The 24,418-nt window shown below is 36.3% G+C and overlaps 1 protein-coding gene across 9 annotated transcripts in view; it reads right to left on the bottom strand.

Annotated features, from left to right (window-relative positions):
• PLA2G4A (phospholipase A2 group IVA) overlaps nt 1-23,970 on the bottom strand; it is a 164,823-nt gene extending 140,853 nt beyond the window's left edge. For all 9 annotated transcript variants that reach the window (XR_008617046.1, XM_024133765.3, XM_024133766.2 and 6 more), the window contains exons 1-2: nt 23,865-23,970; nt 759-861 (exon numbers count right to left, since the gene is read on the bottom strand). Coding sequence is in view for 8 of the 9 variants with exons in the window: in XM_024133765.3 (XP_023989533.1) it covers nt 759-791 (33 nt within the window). In the remaining variant the exon portion in view is untranslated. The remainder of the gene's footprint in view (nt 1-758; nt 862-23,864) is intronic.
• Between the last annotated feature and the right edge of the window lie 448 nt (nt 23,971-24,418).

Here is a 24,418-nt window from a genome sequence, read left to right as displayed (position 1 = left end):
CAAAAAATTATAGTACATTAATCCTTACTATCCAAGCAGGGAAGGAAAGAGGATGGCAGGTCGAAAGGGCTGTAGGGTAAGAGAAGAGTGTTTCATTCTGAATAAAAATGAGGCTTTGTATTATTCCTTAATATCCATAAAAACTACTTCCAGTCCTTATAAATCTAACTGGATCTCAAGTGTTAAATTCAGCAAAGAAATCTTTCTCCTCTGCTTTTTTGATCAGAAGAAAGAGTGTACACTTCCAACGGAGTTTGGAAAATTACATACCAAAATTTGAATTATTCAACTTTTTATTTAAAATTGCCCACCTATAAAAGAGTTTGCTTAAATACATCTAACTAAGGGAGAGTTTACAAAATTAATTACTCTGAAAATGCATACCAAAATATAGCCCTTAACTCAATAATTATTTTATCTTCTCTCTGTCAATTCATGTGAAGTGTGCAGGCTGATAATTGCTGAGTGATAACTACACTTTTTACTGTTCCATGAATGTTCAATACTGTTACATATATTTTGGTATTTTTTCCCTCCAAGTCCCTCTTTTCTGTAAACTTACAGTGATAAAAAGAGGAGATGAGTTACTTTTATTACAGATTCTACCTTATTTGAACCACACTAAGTTCATATGATTTTCATAAAAAATCCAAGGCTTTTCATAGAGTTTTATACTTTACTAGCAACATCAGCAATACTCATGCACAAAAGTATGTCTTCCCCCTCCCAGAAGAATATATAAACAGTAAATGACTTACTATAATGTGCTGATAAGGATCTATAAATGACATGTTGATTTCAATTACAGGAAATCTCTTCACACTTCAAAAGTCTTCTCTGGCACTCTAGCTTCTTTAAAACCTACAAAATAAACAATCTTTATTGTTAAGCCTTCTCTTGGATGTATTCCCAAGATCTAGATGATAATGGGTGTGAACCTTAGGAAGTACCTCTACCCAAGGGGACTAGTTAGATTGATCTCCTTAATTGTTTATATGCATGGGTATACTCAAATAATTTAGGAAAGGATAAACATATTCTGATAGTACTTCTTAATTTCCATATTTCTTTGTTGAAATTTATTCTGTGAGTAATTATTGGGAAACCCCAGGATTTTTTTTTTTTGCATTTGCCAAGTATTTCATGAGAAATATATTGAAATTACAGAAAATTAAAATTGTTTTTACACTATTTATAATTTAAAAACCACATGCCACTGTTTGTTTTCTTAACTGGATCAGTATTACACAAATTCACAATAAAAAAAGAACATTTTTCACTTTAGCTATTTGTTAAGAATTTTAAAAACATATTCATGTTAAATTTCTATTTTAATGCTGATGTTTTAAAAGAAATGTTTGTTCATTCTGAAGTACCAGGTTAACTTGAAAGCAGCTAAATGAAATATTAAACAATTAGAAACAGTGCTGTACAAAATGATGGAAACAAGCAAAAAGTGGAACTAGAGAATAACCTGAGACCTGATCTCTGGAAAGGAGCTAACTATAGAAGGTGAGGTGGAATGAATTTAGAACATAGTGTTCCAGGCGGGCAATTTGAGGAATTGAGAGAAGACAAATGGCTGGTGAATGGTGAGCAAGAGTGAAAATGGCTTATGATGAGTTTGGAAATAATAGTCATGGAGAGATCATGTAGAGCCTTGTAGGCAACTGTTCACCTAGATATAGCTCACCCATTCTCCAGGACACAGCTTAAATGTCACCTCAACAGAGAAGCCTTCCATGACGTTCAGAATACATTTGGTCTGCCTGTTACTGGTTCCATTTATACCTTGTACTTAAGTGAAATTCCAGAAGGTGTAAGGCCAGTACTCAAAGTGTTTAGAGGAAATTTGTTACTGGCACCCAAAGTTTGGTGTCAGCAACTTTATTTCCTCTTCTCATTTCTAGCAACTCCATTCATAACCACTGTGTTTACCACCCAACTATTCACCACTACTACTGTCACTACCATATCCTGAATCAAGACCTGGATAGAGGCTCTCTATATATTAAAGCCAAAAGTAGGAAGCATGTGTACAACAGCTAAAACTGCCCAGGTCTATTAGGTTAGAAACTACAAGACAAATAGATATTTAAAAACATCGCCCATGGACCTTAATCCTAGAGCAACATCCTTTTGTTCTTTAAATCCATTCAGGGGTATCTCTTTTCCTACCTTACTAAGCTTAAAAATAAAAACAAGAATGTAAAATAACTGAGTTGACACAGAGTCTGAACGTTGTAAGGGAAGACTCCATAGAACAAGCTGAGGAAAGTCACTAAAACAAACAAATAAACAGCAACAGTAACCTTCCCAGAGAAAGGATCAGAATCCATGAGTTGCTATAATATATAATCTAAAATACCCAGTTTTCAGCAACAACAACCACTAAAAACAAAAAAGAAAAACAGGAAATTGTGACCTCGTGAGCCACACACAGGAAAAAAAGCAGTCAATAATAACTATCTCTGAAGGACCCCAGATTATGAACTTAAGAAATATTTCACAGCATCTGTTATATGTTCACAGAACTAAAGGAAAGCATGAATTAAAGGAAAGTATGATGCAATAACATATCAAATAGAAAATAGCAATAAAGAAATATAGACATTAGAAAAAAATAACCAAATGGAAAATCTGGAGTTAAAACATAATTGAGGACTTCCCTGGTGGCACAGTGGTTAAGAATCCGCCTGCCAATGCAGGAGACACAGGTTCAAGCCTTGGTTGGGGAAGGTCCCACATGCTGCGGAGCAACTAAGCCCGTGCACCACAACTACTGAGCCTGTGCTCTACAGCCCGTGAGCCACAACTACTGAGCCCGTGTACTACAACTATCGAAGCCCATGTGCCTAGAGCCCGTGCTCCACAACAAGAGAAGCCACCGCAATGAGAAGCCCGCGCACCGCAATGAAGAGTAGCCCCCGCTTGCCACAACTAGAGAAAGCTCGCATGCAGCAACGAAGACCCAACACAGCCAAATAATAATAATAATAATTAATTAATTTTAAAAATAACTGAAAAATTTACTAGAGAGGATAAACAGATGTGAGCTTGTAGAAGAATCAGTGAATTGAAAGGTGCCTCAATAGAGATTATTCAATCTGAAGAACAGAAAAATAAAATTAAAATAATGAAGAAGAATGAACAAAGCCTCAAAGACTGGGGACAACATCAACTACACTAATGTATATGCAAGTGGAATCTCAGAGGGGAAAGAAAAAAAGGAAAGAAAAAATATTTGAAGAAACAATGGCTGAAAATTTCCCGAATTTGATTAAAAACATGTTGAAAAGCTCAACCAATTCCAAGTGGGAAAAATACAAAGAGATCCAAACCTAGACATATTCTATCTGTTGAGTATCCAAGACAAAAATAAAATAAAATCTTGGAAGTTACAGAAGAAAAAAGGTTCATCATGTACAAGGTAACCAAAATAAGATTAATAGATGACTTCTCATCAATGGAGCTTGAAGGCAATTGGATGACATATTCAAAGTGCTGAAAGAATAAAACTGTCAACCAAGGATACTATATCCAATAAAATTATCCTTCAAGAAAAGAAGAGAAAGAAAGACATTCCCACATCAATACAGACTGAGATAATTTTTTTTGCTGGGAGATATGGATTACAAGAAATAGTGGAAAAAGTTCAGGTTGAAAGGAAGGGACACCAGATAGTAACTCAAATCCACACAAAGAAATAGAGAGCACTGATAAAGGTAAGTATATAGAAAATTTTAGATGGTATAAATACATATTTTTTTCTCTTCTCTTAACTGATTTAGAAGTCAACTACATAAAATAATAATAATAAAATTGTGTTGTCGGACTTAAAGATGTAATATATATTAAAATAATAGTACAAAAGAGGGGAAGAAATTGGGGCTATAATGGAGTAAGGAAAGAACACAAGATGGTAATTGAATCCATAGGAAGAAAGAAATTGTAAATAAATACATCAATATAAAATATTTTATAAATACAATTTTTTTCTTTTCTTCTTAATCTTCTTTAAAAGAAATAGAATATGTAAAGCAATAAATTACAATACTGTATTGTTGGGTTTACAACATATATAGAATTAATATATATGATAATAATAGCACAAAGGAGTGGGGAGGGATTGGAACTCCATTAGAGCAAAGTTTCTATATTTTACTGGAATTAAGTTATTATTTGCATAAAGTAGATTGTAATAAATTAAGGTGCACCTAGAAATAATTCCTAGAATAACCACTAGGAAAATCACTCAAAAATATAGTTAAAACATCAACAAAGGAACTAAAATGGTCTGCTAGAAGATACCAACTTAACACAAGGAACAGAGGAACAAAAAAAGAAATGAGACATATAGAAAACAGAAAGGAAAATGGCAGATGGAAATCCAACCATAACTATAATGTAGTAGTCCCTTCTTATCTGCTGTTTCCCTTTCCAAAGTTTCAGTTACCTGTGGTCAACTGAAGTCCAAAAATATTAAGTGGAAAATTCCAGAAATAAACAATTTATAAGTTTAAAATTTTGCACTGTTCTGAGCAACATGATGAAATCTCATAATATCTTGCTCCATCCCACCCAGGATATGAATCATCCCTTTGTCCAAAGTATTCTACCCATTAGCCACTTAATAGCCATCCTGGTTATAAAATTGACTGTTGCAGTATCTCAGTGTTTGAATTCAAGTAACCCTTATTTCACTTAATAATGGTCCCAAAGCACAAGAGTAGTGATGCTGGCAATTCGGATATGCCAAAGAGAAACTGTAAAGTGCTTCCTATAAATGAAAAGGTGAATGTTCTCAACTTAAGGAAAGAAAAAAAAATTGTATGCTGAGTGTGCTAAGATCTACAGTAAGAAGGAATCTTTTATCTGTGAAACTGTGAAGAAGAAAAAAGAAATCCATGCTAGTTTTGCTGTCACACCTCAAACTACAAAAGTTACTGCCACAGTGCAGATAGGTGCTTAGCTAAGATGGAAAAGGTATTAAATTTGTACCATAAAATACTTGGAGAGAGACCAAATTCATATAACTTTCATTACATATATTGCTATAATTGTTCTATTTTATTATTAGTTATTGTTGGTAAACTCTTACTGTGCCTAATTTATAAATTAAACTTTATCATAGGTATGTATAAGAAAAAATATAATATATGTTGGATACAGCATACCTGAGATTTCAGGCATCCACCAGGAGTCTTGGAACATAACCACTGCAGATGACTATAATATTAAATGTGAATGAATTTTACCCTCCAATCAAAAGGCAGAGGTTGTCAGGCTCGATAAAATCTACTACATACAAATGACTAATAAAATCCAAATAAGTTTTGTAGTTTAGTTAATATCATTCTACCAATGTCAGTTTCCTGGTTTTGATAATGTACTATGGCTATTCAAGATATTATATTTGGGAAATCTGGGTAAAGAATATATGGAAGTTTTTTTTCGCAATTTTCTTTGATGTGGACCATTTTTTAAAAGTCTTTAAATTTGTTACAATATTGCTTGTTTTGTGTTTTGGTTTTTTGGCTGTGAGCCATGTGGGATCTCAGCTCACTGACCAGAGGTCAAACCCACACCCCCCACATTGGAAGGCAAAGTCTTAACCACTGGACCTCCAGGGAAGTTCCATATTTTTGCAATTTCTTACCTTAAATTATTTCAAAATAAAAAATTAGTTTAAAAGTCCAATGCATGAGGATAGATATAATTTATATGTACAATTTTCATTCCAAAGTTATGTTCAAAAGAAGTAACAAAGGAGTCATATGGGAAAATTATTGGGTAAGGTTCACTTTCTTCAGAATAAAATCATTGGTCATTATTGCCAGACAGTGATGACATTTTCAATTCTAGTTACAAATAGGCACCCATTCATCCTTTTTGCCCCTAAACTGTTAATAGTAACAGTAGATATTTTAGGTTTCTGTGAAATTAAGGCATTTCTGTCCACCTAGCCACATTAAATACTGTGAAAATATCTTCCCCCAAACAACTAGCTTAGCCTGGAAACATTATTGCAACTAATTTGCATAACCACTATCATGAATGATGTATCATGAATGATATCATGAATGAATACTCATAAAACAGCAGTTTTGGGTTTTTTTGTTTTTTATAACTAAGCTGAATAACCAGTCTTGGTGAGTATACAGTCTTTTAAGTCTGAAGCAAGAGATATGAAGCTCATAGTTTCTTTTTTTTCTTTCTTTCTTTTTTTTTCCTTGGCTGCCCTGTAATTAGAAGCTTCCTGAACACTAATGAAAGGGAAATGCAGATACACTTTTCAACACACACTTGCCTGTGCAATGCAACTATTGACTTTCAGTGAATGCTTCATATTTTGTGGTCTGTCCAAAACCCTGTTAGTCACGTTGTCAGGGCAAGATGGACTTCTCTGGGAAAGGTGAAAAACAAACAAACAAAACAAAACAAAACAAAAACACAGACTAGAGTGTTTTGTCATTCTCCTCCCCTGCCTAGAGTTACAGGACAACAGGAAAATAAGAGGTTATCACAAGTATACCACAGAGATATTGCAGGTTTGGTTCCAGACCACCACAACAAAGCAAATATCTCAATAAACCGAGTCACAAAAATTTTTTGGTTTTCCAGTGCATATAAAAGTTATGTTTACATTGTAATGTAGTCTACTGAGTGTGCAGTAGCATTGTATCCAAAAGAACAATGTACAAACCTTAATTTAAAATACTTTATGGCTAACCACCATCTCAGCCTTTAGCGAATAATAATTGTTTGCTGCTGGAGGGTCTGACTTTGATGTTGATGGCTGCTGACTGATCACGATGGTAGTTTCTGAAGGTTGGGGTGACTATGGCAATTTCTTTTTCGTGTGTGTAGCAATTTCTTAAAATGAGACAACGATGAAGTTTACTGCATCAATTGACTCTTCCTTACAAGAAGAATTTCTCTGTGGCATGTAATGCTGTTTGAGAACATTTTACCCACAGTAGAACTTCTTTCAAAACTGGAGTCAAGGGACTTCCCTGGTGGTCCAGTGGTTAAGAATCAGCCTTCCAGTGAAGGGGACATGGGTTCGATCCCTGGTTGGGGAACTAAGATCCCATATGCCGCAGGGCCACCAAGCCCACGCACTGCAACTACTAAGCACGCAGGCCACAACTAGAAAGCCCATGCACCACAACTACAGAGCCTGCATGCTGCAACTACTGAGCCTGCGTGCCACAACTAAGACCCGACACAGCCCCCTCCAAAAAATTAAATAAATAAATATTAAAACAAAACAAAATTTGAGTCAATCCTCTCAAACCCTGCTACTGCTTTATTAACTGAGTTTATGTAATGTTTTAAACTTTTTACTGTCATTTCAACAATCTTCACAGCATCTTCACCAGGAGTAGATTCGATCTCAAGAAACCACTTTCTTTGCTCATCCATAAGAAGCAACTCCTCATCCTTTCAAGTTTTATCACGAGATTGCCAAAATTCAGTCACATCTTCAGGCTCCACTTCTAATTCTAGTTCTCCTGCTATTTCCACCACATCTGTAGTTACTTTTTCCACTGAAATCTTGAACTCCTCAAAGTCATCCATGAAGGTTAGAATCAACTTCTTACAAACTTCCTTTAATGTTGATATTGTGACCTCTTCCCATGAATCACAAATGTTCTTCATGGAATCTAGAATGGTGAATCTTTTCCAGAAAGTTTTCCATTGCCTTTGCCCAGATCCATCAGAGGAATCACTATCTATGGCAGCTATAGCCTTACAAAAATGTATACTTCTTAAAGAATAAGACTTGAAAGTCAAATGAATTGATGTTGTGTCAACAGGCATAAAAACAACATTAATTTCATTGTACATCTCTGTCAGAGCTCTTGGGTGACCAGGTGCATTGTCAGTGAGCAGTAGCAATATTTTGAAAGGCATCCTTTTTTTGAGAACTAGGTCTCAACAATAGGCTTAAAATAGTCAGTAAATCATGTTCTAAACAGATATGCTGTCACCTAGGCTTTGTGTTTCCATTTATAGAGTACAGGCAGAGTAGATTCAGCATAATTCTCAAGGGCCCTGAGATTTTCAGAATGGTAAATGAGCACTGGCTTCAACTTAAAGTCGCAAGATGCATTAGCCCCTAACAATAAAATCAGCCTATCCTTTGAAACTTTGAAGCCAAGCATTGACTTCTCCTCTCTAGCTATGAAAATCCTAGATGGCATCTTCCTCCATTAGAATGTTGTTTCATCTCCATTGAAAATCAGTTGTTTGGTGTAGCCACCTTCATTAATGATCTCAGCTAGATCCTCTGGATAACTTGCTGCAACTTCTACATCAGCATTTGCTGCTTCATCTTGCACTTTGACGTTTTAGAGATGGCTTCTTTCCTGAAACCTCATGAAACAACCTCTGCTAGATTCAAACTTTTCTTCTGCAGCTTCCTCACTTCTCTCAGTCTTCATAGAATTGAAGAGAGTTAGAGCCTTGCTCAGGATTAGGGTTTGGCTGAAGGAAATGTGGCTGGTTGGATCTTCTATCCATTCCACTAAAACTTTCTCCATATCAGCAATAAGGTTGTTTCACTTTCTTATCATTCATGTGTTCACTAGAGCAGCATTTTAATTTCCTCAAGAACTTTTCCTTTGCAATTACAACTTAGCTAACTGTTTGGTACAAGCTTTTGACTGATCTCAACTTTCAACATGCCTTCCTCACTAAGTTTAAACTTATTTCTAGTTTTTGATTTAAAATGAGAGACACATGACTTTTCCTTTCACCTGAACACTTAAAGACCATTGTAGGGTTATTAATTGGCCTAATTTCAATATTGTTGTGTCTTAGGGAAAAGGAAGGCCTGAAGAGAGGAAGATAGATGGGGAACAGATAATGGATGGAGCATCAGAACACACACAACATTGACCAGTTAAGTTTGCTGTCTTATATGGGTGCAGTTCATGGAGCCCCCAAACAATTACGATTGTTTCTTTATCTATAAAATAGGGGAAATGGTCCCCACACCTCACAGAGGCAGTGGGAGGATGAAATGAGAAAAAATATGTCAATCATTAAGCATAGTACCTAGTGGGTCATAAATATACAAAATTATCATTTGTTATTGTTTTTTAGGAAACTGATGCTTTCCCCCAAATTCCTGAGACTTATTTGGTTCTATGGAGATTTCTAAGAAATTCAAGTAGGCAAATTTGTTGAGCACATTTTATAAAGACTGTGTACTTTATCATACTCAACAATAAGTTTTAATAGAGATTAAAAAGTCCTGCTGTTTCTGATCCATTAAATTATATATATATATATATATACATATGTGTGTGTATATATATATATAATATATATATATGGCTCTGATTTATGTGCTTCAAAATTCAAAGCTTTCTCCATTATTCTGGATATAGAAGGATGTTCTAAAAGCATGAAGGCATGAAGTGCATTGTTGTTCCCATCATCATCATTCATATATACCAAGGCATTACTAAAGTTACTAGGGCATTAATAAAGTTTTAAATTCTAAAATTATTTTGCTGTTGCTTTTTTAAAAGCTAGGCTAAGCAATGAGTTTGATATCCACAGGCACAGAGGAATGAAGAAACAATAAGAATTAAGTACATGAGCTGCTTTATATTAGACCTGTCTCTCAGGCTGTACCCTAACCTTAATACAGAAAACCTGTTAAGAGAACTGCCCTGTTCCCAAGGAAATAGACAAGCATGCCACCAGATACAAAGGCACAGATTAATGAACTGGGTCTATTTCTCAAGCCAGGAACCCAAGAGTATGGTACATGCCTCTCAGGTCCCACAGTGAGACGCCTGGTCCCTCACTGATGTCCATCCACACTATTCCTTTTGAATTGAATTTTTCCACTCTGCTTTTATTCCTAGGCCACTGACACTGCTTCTTCATCTCTCAAATTTGTATTATTGAAAGTTCATTATTTAACCTGACAAATATATATGGAATATCTACTGGAGTTTCAGAGCAGAGAAAGATTCAACTGGTTTAAAATAAACAAGGCTTGCTAGAAAAGGCAAATACCTGAGCTGATATTTGAAACCACAAAAGGGCCTAGATGTCTAGAAATGGGGGTAGAAACATGTGCTCTAGGAGAAGGCCATGAGCAGCAAGCTGCAGCCACAGTGGAGATGCCCCATCCCATCTCAGGCTCTCGCTGGTGCCACCCAGCCACCCAAAACCCTCCTTACCTCTCTCCCACATACCATTTTTTTTTTGGCCGCGCTGTGTGTGACCTGTGGGATTTTAGTTCCTGGACCAGGAATCGAACCCAGGTCTTGGCAGTGAAAGCGCAGAGTCCTAACCACTGGACCACCAGGGAACTCCCTCCCCCACACATCTTCTGTGCAGGATAGTCTCTTCCTGTCCTTCAGGATTCTGTATAAACTCACTCTCCGAAGTAAACCATCTCTTTATCTACATGGTTAGGACCCTTGTATTTCTCCTTGATATCTCCTACCGCAGTGTTGTGTACTCTATCACCATTATTTAGCGGGTATGTCTCCTCTAGCTGTGAACAACAAGAGGGAAGTTCTGTCTCCTTCTCCCTGTATTCTTCCTGGGCCCCGGGTGATCACCCAATTACTATTTACTAAAGGATGAATGAACAAACTTGGAATTTATATGGATTACTGGGGAAAACTGATTAGACCATAGATGAGGTTTTGGGTTGAGAAATAATCAAGGGGAAGTAGAGCGTAATTATAGAACCTGGAATGACAAGCTGGAAGATATCTCAGCAATTACTAATCTGAACGCTTAATTTCAAAAGTTCACATTATGCATTTCCCAGATGCCAGTGTTATTGTGCTAAGTGATTTATATACGCCATCTTGTTTTGTCTTCATAATAAGAGAGGGATTATTATTGCCATTTTAGAGATAAAGCGTGAGTGATTTGTCTAAAAATCACTGAGAACTCAAGCTGAGGCAGATGGTCCCCCTTATTCACACTTTACAAGAGAATACTGTCTCCCAGAAAGACTAAGCAACGTTCCCCAGGTCATCTGGGTGACAAATGTTGAGCTGGCCCTAGAATCCTGACCCTCTGACTCATACCAGATTTTCTTTCTACATCATTCTGCCATTCTACAAAAGCCTCTAAAGGACAGGAAGAGAGAGGGGACAGGGTGGAAGTGACACTTTGTATTAGTTTGCCAGGGCTACTATAATTAAACACCACAACCTACATGGCTTAAACAACAGAAACATTTTCTGACAGTGCTAGAGGCCAGAAGGCTAAGATCAAAGTGTCCAGCAGGTTTGGTTTCTTCTGAGGCCTTTCTTCTTGGCTTGAAGATGCTATCTTCTCCCTGAATCCTCACATGGTCTTTCCTCTGTGCCCATGCTCCCCTAGTGTCTCTTAGAGTGTCCAAATTTCCTCTTGTTATAATCACACCAGTCAACTGGATGAGGGCCCATCCTAAGGGCCTCATTTTAACTCAGTCACCTTTTTAAAGGCCTGATCTCCAAATACAGTCACATTCTCAGGGACTGGGGGGTTAGGACTTTAATATATGAATGGGGAGGGGCACAATTCAGTCTATTACACAGTTCAATAATATAAATATAACAGTTAAACAAAGATGCATACAGTTGTTAATGGAGAAAGGTGGCATTTGAGAAGGGAGGGGCAACCAACCAGAGGCGTCCAGATATCATACAACAGGCACCTAAACTAGGATTGTTAGGAGATAAAGAAGAAGAGAGAGCACAGCATTATTTAGATGGACCAGCCTCCCTCATCCTCATCTGGTTATTTTGAAAGCGCGTGCACACACACACACACACACACACACACACACACACACACGCAGAGTACATAAATGAAACACAATGCATAATGTAATTTATTTTACCACTTCACAATTGGGAAGTACAAATCCAGATAAGCCTGACTATTTTAAGGGCCAGAAAACTGGCTGGCCCAGTTTCACACGCTGCATTACAGACAAAGCAAGAATGTCTCCTCACTCCAGAGCCAGTTTTCTGGTTTTCTTTCTCTGACCTTCCAGTTTGCTGTTATTTTCCATCGTTTCACCTCTTCAGTGGCCAAAAACAAGCAGCCACTCTGGCGGTATTTTAAGGTCAGAAAATTTTGGAATTGGAAGGAACAGTCATAATCACCACCTAGACAGACCTTGTGCAAATTTGTAAGCTGAGGTCTAAAGATATAAACAAACCTAGAGAATTCACCCAGTTAGGGAAACAGCTGAACTCCTCTCACCACTCTCAACCAGGTGCCCTTTCTTTATACCCTCTCCTCTCCCCACCGCCATCCCCAGCCAGCATACTCAGGCTAAAAAGGGAATTTAGCCAAAATTAAAAGAACATTTGTATACAATTTAGTTTGACCAATATTTTAAACGGCCAAGTTATTGCCTGGTGGTGTGAAGTAGGCTCAAGATATGAATCTGAAGGAAATGAACAACTGAATTTCTCTCTGTGATTGGTCAAATAAAGCTTAAAAAGAGCCATTTTCATCTTTTAGATTTTTCTAGATATGAATCATAGTTATAAGATGTTGATTTACAAATGCAACATGGATTGTTTTTAAAAATTCCTCTTCCCACACAGACCACTAGGGAATAATACCACATTGACAAGTGTTTACTATGTTCATTTTCAGAAAATGGAAAATGTTTTACCTTCTACTTAAAATAAACTGATAATGGAGAGGTATCAGTGTTAATGCTTTTGAAATATACCTAACAATGTGGCACAAAATGCCAGGAAAAGGAATGGGCTTTGAAAAGTGCATTTACTTCTACAACTTTCTCTCTCCAGACCAGATGGTTTGCAAATATGCTTCCCTAGGGAGTATCTGTGTTTTGTTGAGGGTTCCACTCCCTACTTAATTGCTGCCTCTTTTCATGACGGACCCAAGATTGCCACAGCAGGGAAAGCCATATCTTTTTTTAAAGAAAACAGTCCAGGGAAAACCCCCAGGAAAACCGTCATGCTGGCTTAAATGTTTCATGAGAGCCATTTTATTACTGGATGAGTTATAACATTTTGAAGTTGTTTTACTTCTCAGCTAACACGATAACTATTTCAAGCAGCCCATGAGGTTGATCTTGTAATTAAAATATGGATGTTGACTATGATCTTGAAATGGAAAAAAATGACAGAAAAAAATAGCAGGAGTTGTGGAAGATCAGAGGCTCTGTACACTCACCCATCTCATGGGTTACTGGGAAGTTAAACCACTAACGATGACATGAGCATTCTACAAATCCTGGATTGTGTAACGTACAATAGGAATTCAAGTTCATCATTCTTTTTTCAGGTTGTAAGAAGTTTTAGAAACGTGCTTCTAGACACTGTGAATGGCAATTCACTTTTGAAATAAACAGGAAATTTAATCTTTTGCAGGATTAAGAACTCTGTACATAGAAAGTATGCATTTGAGGGGAAATTCTCAGGAGTTCTTAATATGTTTTATGCCTTGGATCCCTTTGGCAGTCTGGTGAAGCCTACAGGCCCCATGATATAGTCTGACACTATAAAGTTCTTAAAATAAAAACTCTGGATTACAAAGGAAACCAATTATATTGAAATACATGGAATCTATGCAGTGTAGTAGACCTCTTAAATGTTCTCAATGTATGAATTGAAGGGTTTTCTCTCTCTACTTCTGTGGAATACATCTATGCAAGTCTAAAGTTCAATGTAAAATTTTTTAAGACAGAAGAACTTTCAGCACTATAAAGGGTAAAGCAATAGAAAACTAAGTTATTTTTGTACTCTGCTAGCACCATAATAAACATGGAAGCCCAACCTGAATATTTAGGTGTTATATATAATAAACACAGGTTGAAATGAACTAGAAATACTCATTTGCTCCAAATTGTGAAATATACATTTCCTCAACCTTTGATCAACAATGGAGAACAGTGCCAAGGATATTAATAAAATCTGTAAGAATGTTTCAGTTGAGCTTCTGCTGATGAGATATAATGCCTCAATGGGTTTTGTAAAAATATGAAATTAACAAAAGCAATGTTACACTCTCCCCTTCATTTTGGACAGGAAGAAGTTCGATAACTATATCTATACCACAGCTTAAGGAAATATGGGCAGAACCAGGAATAAAGTGTAGGATGACTTTCCAACACATGATAGACATGTCTTATTGAGGTAGGGAGGGAAGGAGGGAAAAGAGGCATCTCCTGAGTGCCAAGCAGTGCATCTGGGAAACATCTGAGCCAGAAGCAAACTCAAGTGCATCTGTCCTCCCCACCTCCCTGCCCAGCCTGATCCACACAGACTCACTGCTTCCATTCATGGAAGCACCTGGCCATCAACAGTGTAAAACTAAAGCACTTCAATAGAAGGATTTATGAGAAATGGCTAATGAATTAAAAATTTATTAAAACAAGATTTTTTTAAACTTCAAGGAAATACGAGAGTCAGTATTTCAATGAAATTGTTTTAGTTCTTAAAAAAAATATCAGTTTGATTATGGTGATTATGATAACCAGCTGTTCTATAAAACTCTAAAGATTAAAAAAAAAGAAGGAAATGACTTTTAGTTGCAAAATGAAGGATTTTTGTCATGTTGAAGAAAGAACATCCTGCTAACAGAGCTGTAAAAGAAAGACCTGTTTTTCGATGGTTGCTTCTTACTACTGAGTGTTTCAGCCCTCTTTACGTTGCAGAGTTGTAATGGTTCCAAGTCTACAAAGCAATGTCTTTCAGGGAGCACCAAGGTGGCCTTAGTGCAGGAGTAAAGTAGGCAAAGTTGAGGGGTAAGATATAAACTCTACACAGGAACTTAGTTAGATATCCAAGAAAGGCAGGCAAGGCCACGGTTAAACATTTAGAACTGAAAACAATTCTAGCAACTAGGAAGGAAACGGACCCTAGCATGATGGCTCCTAGAACAGGTAAAGGCATTGAGATTCGCTGAAGTGTAGAACTGGGCCTAGCAGTTGGCTAGGCAAGGAAACCAAGAGTTTGAAAGGAACAAAGACTGAATCCCTGCCGACTAAATGCTGGAAATCAAGCCAATTTGTGACTGTTCCTTACTAGTTAATAATTACCCTAGATAAAAAGATCTGTATTCTACAAGTTCATGAATTTCTACGCATTTTTGTTTTAGGTGTTTTGTTTTGTTTGCTCTAGCAAAACTCAGCCATTCTGCCTTCTCTGGGTTTGCTCCTAGCATTTAAACATAGCTGGAGAAGAACGACCTAAACTGGCAGACTGGTTTTTAATCTTAGGTTTACGTTCTCAGAACTCAAAGAGGCTCTCACCACTACACAATGCCTTTCTAAGTTTTTCTGGTGCCCTTGAAGTCCCACGCTAGAAAGACTTTCCTCTCCCCGCCAAGTCTCTCGCCTCACCTCACCCTCACTATTGGCTGTGACCTCATCTCCCTTCACTGAGAAAGCAGAAGGAACCAGGGGGAAGTTCCCATCTTCCCACCAGCAAATCTGCAAACTCCTCTGCCCAGGCACTTGGGTTCTCCTTCTCCCTGTCACAAAGGAGGCAGAGTTCCTCCTTGTGTTGCGGACCTAGCCCCACACGTGGCTCTCTAAATGCAAAATCCCTCTATCTTCTTCAAGTACTTCCCTCTGACGGCCATGCCTTTCTTTTCTGAATCATCAACCTTTACCTTCTACTGGAAAATCTGATTGGCTAGCTTTGTTACAGTCTCCCATAACTCCATATTCCTTTTCCCTCCATGTCTCCATTTTTATGCTGGGTTTCACTGACAGATTTCTCTAAAGGGCCATTTGTTCCCACTGTACCTATCCATGTCCTCAGAGTCCTCCACTCCTATCCCTTCTGCCATCTCACTGAGTCCCCACCACTCCACTGGAACTGCTCTTATCAAGACCACTAATGAGGGACTTCCCTGGTGGTCCAGTGGTTAAGACTCTGTGCTCCCAACACATGGGGCCCAGGTTCGATCCCTGGTCAGGGTACTAGATCCTGCATGCCGCAGCTAAGACCTGGTGCAGCCAAATAAATAAACATTAAAAAAAAAAAAAAAGACCACTAATGACCTCCAAGTTTTCAAATATGGTCGTCACTTTCCTATCCTCTGTTTCTCTGGAAGCACTTTCCCTCCTTTGTTCCCATGACATCATCCTAACTACTGGTTTTCCATCTGATTTCTTGGTTGTTCCTTTGCAGGCTTATTTACAAATGCTGTTCTCTGCCTGGAGCCCCCATCTGAGCCACACTACCCTCACTCTAGGCACCGCCCACACCTGGCTTCTCATCCCTCACATCTCGGCTTAAATTTTACCTCGCAGGGAAACCTTTCCATCCTTCACCTCTCCAGGTTAGCCTGTACTATTAAAGTCCATTTGCTTCTTTTATTATTTGTTTATTATTTGCTTAATTATCATCTCTCTCCTCCAAGAGGGAATTAACTCTTTATTCACCCATGTGTGCCCTAAATGTAGGACAGTGCCTAGCATGTAGTTAGTATTAATTAAAACATACTGAACTGGTGAAGGAATAAACGCACATAGCTCAGTGATCAAAAATTCCTGGATTATATTAGCATTTGCCTTTTTTTTTCTTGACCCAACAGGTAAAATTCTTAAGTGGAAAAGAGAGTACAGACTATCTAAATTGCTTCTAATACCTCTTCTTTTTCTATGTACTTAAAAAGGTACATTTTTCCTACTCTTTTCCTAGGCATGCTACATATATTCATGAAATAGTATCTAGAAATTCTTTTCTTCACAGAAAGTTGTAATTTATACAAGAATTTTCTTTTCATTGTGACAATAGCTCATAAGGTATTAATCAACCAAGCCAACTTGTCAATTTAACACATAATTTAAGCAGATAGTAAAATTTTCTGCAAACACTGAATGAGTTTCACAAAACTGATTCTTTTATTGCTTTTCATTGACAACAGAGGGATAGTCAGTGAGAAGGATAAGAAAAAAAAATCTCATATAAACATTGTGGACTTTTATATATTTTAAATATAAATCCCTGATTGTCACTACCTCAAAAAATAAGTACCAAGCAGCAGATTATAAGCAACCATCTTAATATTTTGCAACTAAATTTTTAATTAACTAAGAAATCTCTTTAAAATAGAATTTAAATTTGCTGTGAGAAAACTTCCTAAAATATGTTAATAGCATCTTCTACTAATCAATGATATAATGATACTTTGAAGTTATATTTGAACATGAATTCCCATTGTACACTGAAAGTAGTGATTTTGAAGACTATTCCATGACCTACAGAAATGCCCTAGTGTTACTTCTTTGAGATCTAAGTTCATGACCTCAACCAGTTTTAAACTCATCTGCCTCTTCTTCATGACAGTTAAATGGAAAGGAAGCTGATACCTGTTTGAGCTTTGGGGTAGATAATAACAAGGGACTGATGGATATTAAGATATCTTAATTATAGATGTCAGAATCTACACAGCATATCCTCATAACCACATGCATCTTTAGATACTTTTCCCCAGAGTACTTTTCTATGAATTCTTACTTAATTGCTCTAAATTACTTTTCTTACTACTTCCTTAATATTGCATCAACTACATGTAAACAGTCCACAAAATGGATTACCCTTTTGTTTCAAGTAATAAAAACTGAGAGCCTGGGGACTTCCCTGGTGGTCCAGTGGTTAAGACTCCGCACTTCCACTGCAGGGGGCACTGGTTCGATCCCTGGTTAGGGAATGAAGATCCTGCATGCCACGCAGCACGGCCAAAAAAAATAAATAAATAAGAGAGAGCCTGAAGAAAACTTAAAGACACCATTTTCCTGCCCCTAGACTAACCCAGGCAGACACTGTCTCTTCTCCAATTACAGATCCAGGAATCCCACAAGAATACATACGGAGTCTAACATCCCAGTTTATTGCTGAGGTACTGCGCCCAACTTGCTTATCTTATTTAAAGCTGTGGATGTAAAAGTATGAGGCAAATAGGAAGTGTGTCAATTTACTGACTGAAATTCAGAAGCCATTTGCTGACCTAATGTTTCTAGTGGTGCAGTTGCATCTAGCAGTCAAACATGACCTACTATGTATTATTTGTTATGAAGTTATACATATGTATAATAAGCCAATGTTATAACTAAAGTTGATTTTTACTGCTGAAAAGGAATATCTGGTATACCATAAGCTACTGGGTTGTTCGGAAAGGTAAAATAATAATGTTTTTTTTCTACAAATGATAAATCCAAGGTCAGAGTAACCATTTTGATACAAATGCTTTATGCCAACCACCAGGACTAATAAGAGCCAAAAAGAACCATAGGCTCTGTAGGTTATACTCAGAATATTCTAAAAAAATGCTCTATTGCCAAATGAAAGTAAAACCGTTGGTAGAATTAGTGTTTCTTATACAACTCATAATACGTCTCTTTTGTATTTTTGGATTAAACTTCATATACTTTATTGTCTTAAAGTGGCATATATATTTATAAAATGCTAAATAGTTACAAAATAAATTCTAAATCATATGCTACTTCTTCAATCATTCTTAAATTTATGCAACTTCCTCTATTATGTCAATCAGTAATCCAGTTATAAGAACAGAACAATTGAGTTAATACGGAAACGTGCATTAGGATGTGTTCTTTCTGGTTCTTCCCTTATAATTTTTCTGATGTTAACAAATAGGAGGAGGTTGACAGTCTTAAATAACACGCATCAAAACTGGAAATATAAACCAATCAATTAGTTAAGTGAAGCATACAAAATGCATCAAAATGGAAATCATAAGACTCGGATATTAAATAAGCTATTTAACTTTCCAACACTTCTCTTTTCACATCTGCAAAATGTGAATAACTGCTCTGCTAACCTACATGGTTATTGTGGGAATAAAGTTCTTGAGCAATCTCCTTATAAACCACAAAATGCTATGCAAATGAAGGGTATTATTGTTCCTCTGATTTTTTTTTTCAAACTAGGTAATCAGAAAACAGATTGTAAATTAAATAATAAAATGAAAAACTAACCTGAGTGTTATAAATACATGAGTTTTTAGTACTATGGAATACTGAAATTACACATATTATGGGTATTTGTTTTCTAATTCAAAACATACTGTTACCTAAAATACCTAAATTTCCCTATAGACTCCAGAAGTCAAGCAAATGAAGAGGAAGATTAAGGAAAAGGGAGCAGCTGATTTACAAATGCATTCCCTTCCCCCTGAGAAGGGAATGGAAGGAAAATGAGTGCAACTTGGTCTCTCAGCCCTTCATCTTTGACTCAGTGGTTACAAAACTCTGACCGGGATCACTTATAGGTGATTGCTGAGTTTCTCTAAAGCTATTTGAATTCATTCAATAAGTGATCAGAGTGGTGGTGCAGCTTCATAAATCTGCTTATGGTGAGCACTGAATTATCAATATTTAAGCTTATTTTATATTTGTATAGAGGAGAGATAAACTGTATTTTAAAAGAATTGTTCTGAGGGTAGACCAAGAATCACAGAGAATACAAAAAACTGAGAATCACAGAGTGGCAAGAGTAGCAAAATTTGGGCACATCTCTTTTTCTCAGGCAAGTAGTGGTATCAAAAGGCAGGAACAATATCTGCTCTATTTAATGTCTTCTTTGGAAAGAACCCCTGAACCAACATTTTGGTTCTCCCAACTGTCACTGCCCTAGTCGCCAAGGAGTACAAGATGAATGGCCTAAAGCTTATATTCATTTTCTCTAAGTTGGTTCTTGACAAACATGGACACCATTTTTCTTACAAAACCTTTCAAAAGAATCATCCTGTAACCTTTAGACCTATCTCTAGCTCCATCTTCTTGCATTAAGCAAGTCTGGATGTTCCTAAAGCTGTGGGAGATTCTACAAGGGTTTTGGCCCTCTTCTCGGAAACCTCTTCAAGTTCCTTGAATTTTGTAGAAGATGACAGACTGTGAGAATAAAAATGACTTGCTTTCATTTTTCTATGCATCTCAACCATTGTTAAAGAAAAGGTATAAGGAAACAATAAGAACAATCCTCTAAACTTGAAAAAAGCAATGTTTACAGAATTTCTATTTCCATTTCAAAATTTAGCCTTCCATGTTAAGACCCCTAACACTCTTCAAAATTATTGAGGACCCCAAAGGGCCTTTGATTATGTGAGTTATATCCATTGATATTTACCATATTAGAAATTAAAACTGAAAAAAGATTTAAAAATCACATTGAAAGATGCAATTCGTAAACATAGGCATACAAGTGTCCACCATGAAAATTGTTCAACCTTATTCCTGAAAAAAAATTCAAATTTAAACAAGATACCATTTTCATATAACAATTGTCTCAGTTTTTGGATTTGTTGTTGTTTGTTCTGTTTGAGTGATAACACAATGTTGGCTTAGGGAAATTCTACTTTCTTATACTACTGATAAATGGATCCAATCTTTCTCAAGAGCAAAATGGAAAAAATAATAACTAGTACTCTACAATATTTTACTAAATGCTTTTTAAATCCCCCAAATACTCAATTATTATTATTATTATTCTTTTACAGCTGAGAAAAGAAAATTTTGATAAAGCATTTGGCTTATGATCTCATAACCTGTAATTAGTGGAACTTTTGTTAGAACTTGAAAACTGCATTTTAAGAATCTATCCAAAGGAAATAAACAAAGATGTATACAAACATTTATATTGAGGTCCTAAATGAAACACTATTTATAATAGTAGAAAACTTTAATCCACCTAAATATCCAGCAATTTATAATCAGCCAATACAACATTTCCATAGACTAAAAATTACATCTTAGAACCATACTCTCTTGCTCATAGCTAGATTGCCATCACTTGCATAATGGCTGACACATAGTAGGGACTTAGTAATATTTAAGATATGAATGAATATAAAATAACACATGAATATAAAAATATGTTTTAAGAGAAAATCTCATGATTGAGTGGAAGCATGTTATGAAACAGCATCAGCAGTGTGCTAAATTAATTAAACGAGGCGGCCATTAGACTAAGGTGACTCTAATGCCACTGCAGCCTGCATCAGCAAACCAAAATCTAACCAGGTAAATGCCTCAAAGGTACAAAATTGAAACCTAAGGACAGTCATTCACAAACAGCGAACTAAGCTTTAAGCTGTAGCCAATCCATAAATTCTTTACTTTGCTTCTGCTTTTTCTCTATAAAATTCTCTCCCACATATCATGTCAGTGAAGTGCTCCTGACCACTTCTGGTTGGGCACTGCCCCATGCCAATCAATTTTTGCTCAAACGAACTCAAAATTTTTAATATGCCTCAGTTTATCTTTTAACAAGTGTGATCACAACTTTGTAAAATCTACATGTGAGTGTATGTGTAGAAAAATGTCTAGAAGCATAAATAGATGTATATACATGAATTCCTTATCTCTGTGCTTATGCATGCTAGTTACCCAATAAATATTTTGATTGAATGAATAAAATTTTAAAAGTAGTTACCCCTTGCAACTAAGAGTTCGCATGCCACAACTAAGGAGCCCGCCTGCCCTAACTAAGGAGCCCATGAGCTGCAACTAAGGAGCCCGCCTGCCACAACAAAGACCCAGCACAATCAAATAAATAAATAATTTTTTTTTGTTTTTTTAAAGTAGTTACCCCTTGCGGGGACTATATGTTCAATTTTCCTTTTCTTCTTTGCAATTTCTATATGTAACAGGATTTTAAAAGTAAGCATGAATTATCTTTGTAATAAACAAGAATGTTATAAAACATAATTATGCTGGGAAATATCATTAGGAATTTTGGAACAAAAGCAGCAAATAGAGACATCCCACAGTCCAATAAATAATAACTTGTATATTACTTCCCTATTATGTTTTACTTATTGCATTCAGCAATAAAAAATATCAGATGTTACAGAAAAATGGCAAGCTTAATATTGTGCAGCTAATTACTATCGGGGTGGAGTCTAGAATCTAGGTCATTTGGTTTCCAGGCAATAGTTTTTCCATTACACCAATTACTTAGAGTTCCAGAACACTAACTGAATAAGTGCAATATTCACTGTGAGGCAGTTCTTTACTCATAAGTAAAATAATTTTCTAATTATTTGAAATTGTCAGAAAGCTCCAAAATTCTAAGAAATACTATGTTTTCACATGACATGAATCGTTTTGGAGGATTTGTGAAATACCTAAAGGTGTTTCAAAATTTGTGCATGTTTGAGGAGCAAAAGTGTCATTATTCTAGGAAGGAGTCTATAGCTTTCATAAGATTTGTAAAAGCGTCTGTGATAAAACAAACAAAAAAGAAGCTGAGAATAACTAATGCTATAAAATCTGCAAGCAAGAGGAAGAAAACAACTGATGGTAAATAAAAAGGCATAAGAGAGGAAAAAGGAAACACAGCTAATTCTGTCTTCCTCTTTTTTATTCCTGGAACATATTTTTTTTAATGCAAATGATTTCATTTTATGACTTTGCTTTCTAAGCAGAGACACTAGGAATGATACTGATGGGTTAAAAACACAGGCCAAAGTATCTCTGTGGGATGACCTTTATCAGGTACTATTAGCAAGAAACTGATAAACGTAAAATGTAAAAAAAAAAAAGCATTTTAACATTGCAAGTCATTTTTCATTTATGTTTAATTGGGACAAGGAAAATTACTAAATAGTTTTCTTAGTTTCTTGTCCCATAAAATGTGCTTCCCCTACAGGAAGTTTGTAAAGCTGCTTTGAGCAAATGCAGATTAAACACTTCTCTATGCATTTCACAATTATTGCTTAATTTAAAATTTAATTCTTCCTCTGCTCACTGAAAGAAACAAATACCTGTTGTTTAATCCCAATATCAAACTTGACTGGCAAGGTCTAGAGATCTCTAGAAAATAATTTTAAAACTCTTCAAGGTTTCTTTCACTACTATTCCCTGCAAACATCTCTTAGGCTACAATTCCAAATTTATGCAGCAAACAGACACAAAACAAAACAGAAATTCTCCTTGAACCCAAAGGGTCATATATGCAAATATCATAACTTAGAATTGACACCCATCCAAATGGTCCGCCTCTAGTATTCTCCATCTGCCTTAGATGAATAAGTGCTTACATCATCAACCAACATAAAAAGCATTTCTTGTCCTAGTTTTTGAGGTAAAAATGACTAATTTTAAGATTAAAATGAGTACAAGTTATAGGAAACTTAAATAAGTTAAACCACTATTATTTCAAATCCAAATGCCTTTTTTCGTTGTTTTTTTTTTTTACAAATGCTTCCAATACAAAATTACTAAAATAGTATTCACACTCAAAACTTAGCTTTCTTATTTGAGCAAATCTTTTCCAATATCTTGTTTCGAGCTCTGTTCTCCTGGCATGTCAAATAACTTAGAAGGACGAATCAGAATACCAGTCAGTATACAATTAATTTTTCAATGTTGTTTGTTTTTTCGCATAACACTGCCACACATTAAATACCCAGGAATGCTTTGCATAAGTAACCGAAATGACTATTTTTTAATTAAACCTTAAATTAGTTGATGAATTTCTTCGCTAAAGATCCTTAGGGCTGTCAAAGAGCAGGCTGCTCAATAATGGGAATAGGCAACCACCGGGGGGCATCACGTGGAACGCTAAGTAGAGCCACCTAACTGCCTTTCTGAACGTTCGCTTTCTTTCGGCGCTGTACATGAAGGAAATCCTTATAGTCGGATTCCACAGTGCATTTAGACCCCGGAAAGCAAACTGGCATTTGTTAGAAGGAAATTAAAGTCCCTGATCTGTATATCTCATTTCAAAACTCAGAGGACATGCAGACTTTTCACAGCGGTGAATCCCTTCGGCCTTTCTTCCTTCCAAGCAAGATACAAACTAAAAGCTAGGGAGGGCGGGAGAGAGAAGCAGAGCGAGCGAGGGAAGAGTAAATATATTGCTTACAGTTCCCAGAGTTACAATGAGATTCCTCAGGCTTCTTTACGCCTCTAGCTTTCTGTCAGGATCCTTTCTCAGCCCGGGACCACAGAGAAGTTCAAGTCTTATCCTTGGTAGGAGGGGCTAAAATGTGAGCTGGTTTCCTTTCCTCTTTGCAGATGTTAAGGTGGAATTAAGGAGGAAGGGAGGGAAAGCGTTGTTCTCAGAGCAGCTAATATCTTAAATGTAAATATTTACTTATCAGAAGTAGGAGTTTGAAGTCAGAAAACATGCTTAAATAATATGTAAGTTAAACAGTCCTAAATTACATGGAGTCTATGTTATGCGTGTGTCTGAAAGTACTTCTTGTCCTTAAGTAGTTACTGCTTCCTTCTTTTTTTCCAAACAAGTAAGAACTCAGTTGAAAAGATGGATAACCCAGAGCATAATGGAGAATGTAATACATATGTTGAGATTTAGGAGGAAAAATCAAATCAGGTTAAATTAGAAATATGCAAAGTAAATTCAAATACCTGATATCACTGTAACAAAGAGGTATATTGTTTAAATTTATCCAAAAT

Source organism: Physeter macrocephalus, chromosome 4 (genome assembly GCF_002837175.3).
Source record: "Physeter macrocephalus isolate SW-GA chromosome 4, ASM283717v5, whole genome shotgun sequence".
Taxonomy (NCBI): Eukaryota; Metazoa; Chordata; class Mammalia; order Artiodactyla; family Physeteridae; genus Physeter; species Physeter macrocephalus.
This window is presented reverse-complemented; position numbering and strand designations above follow the sequence as displayed.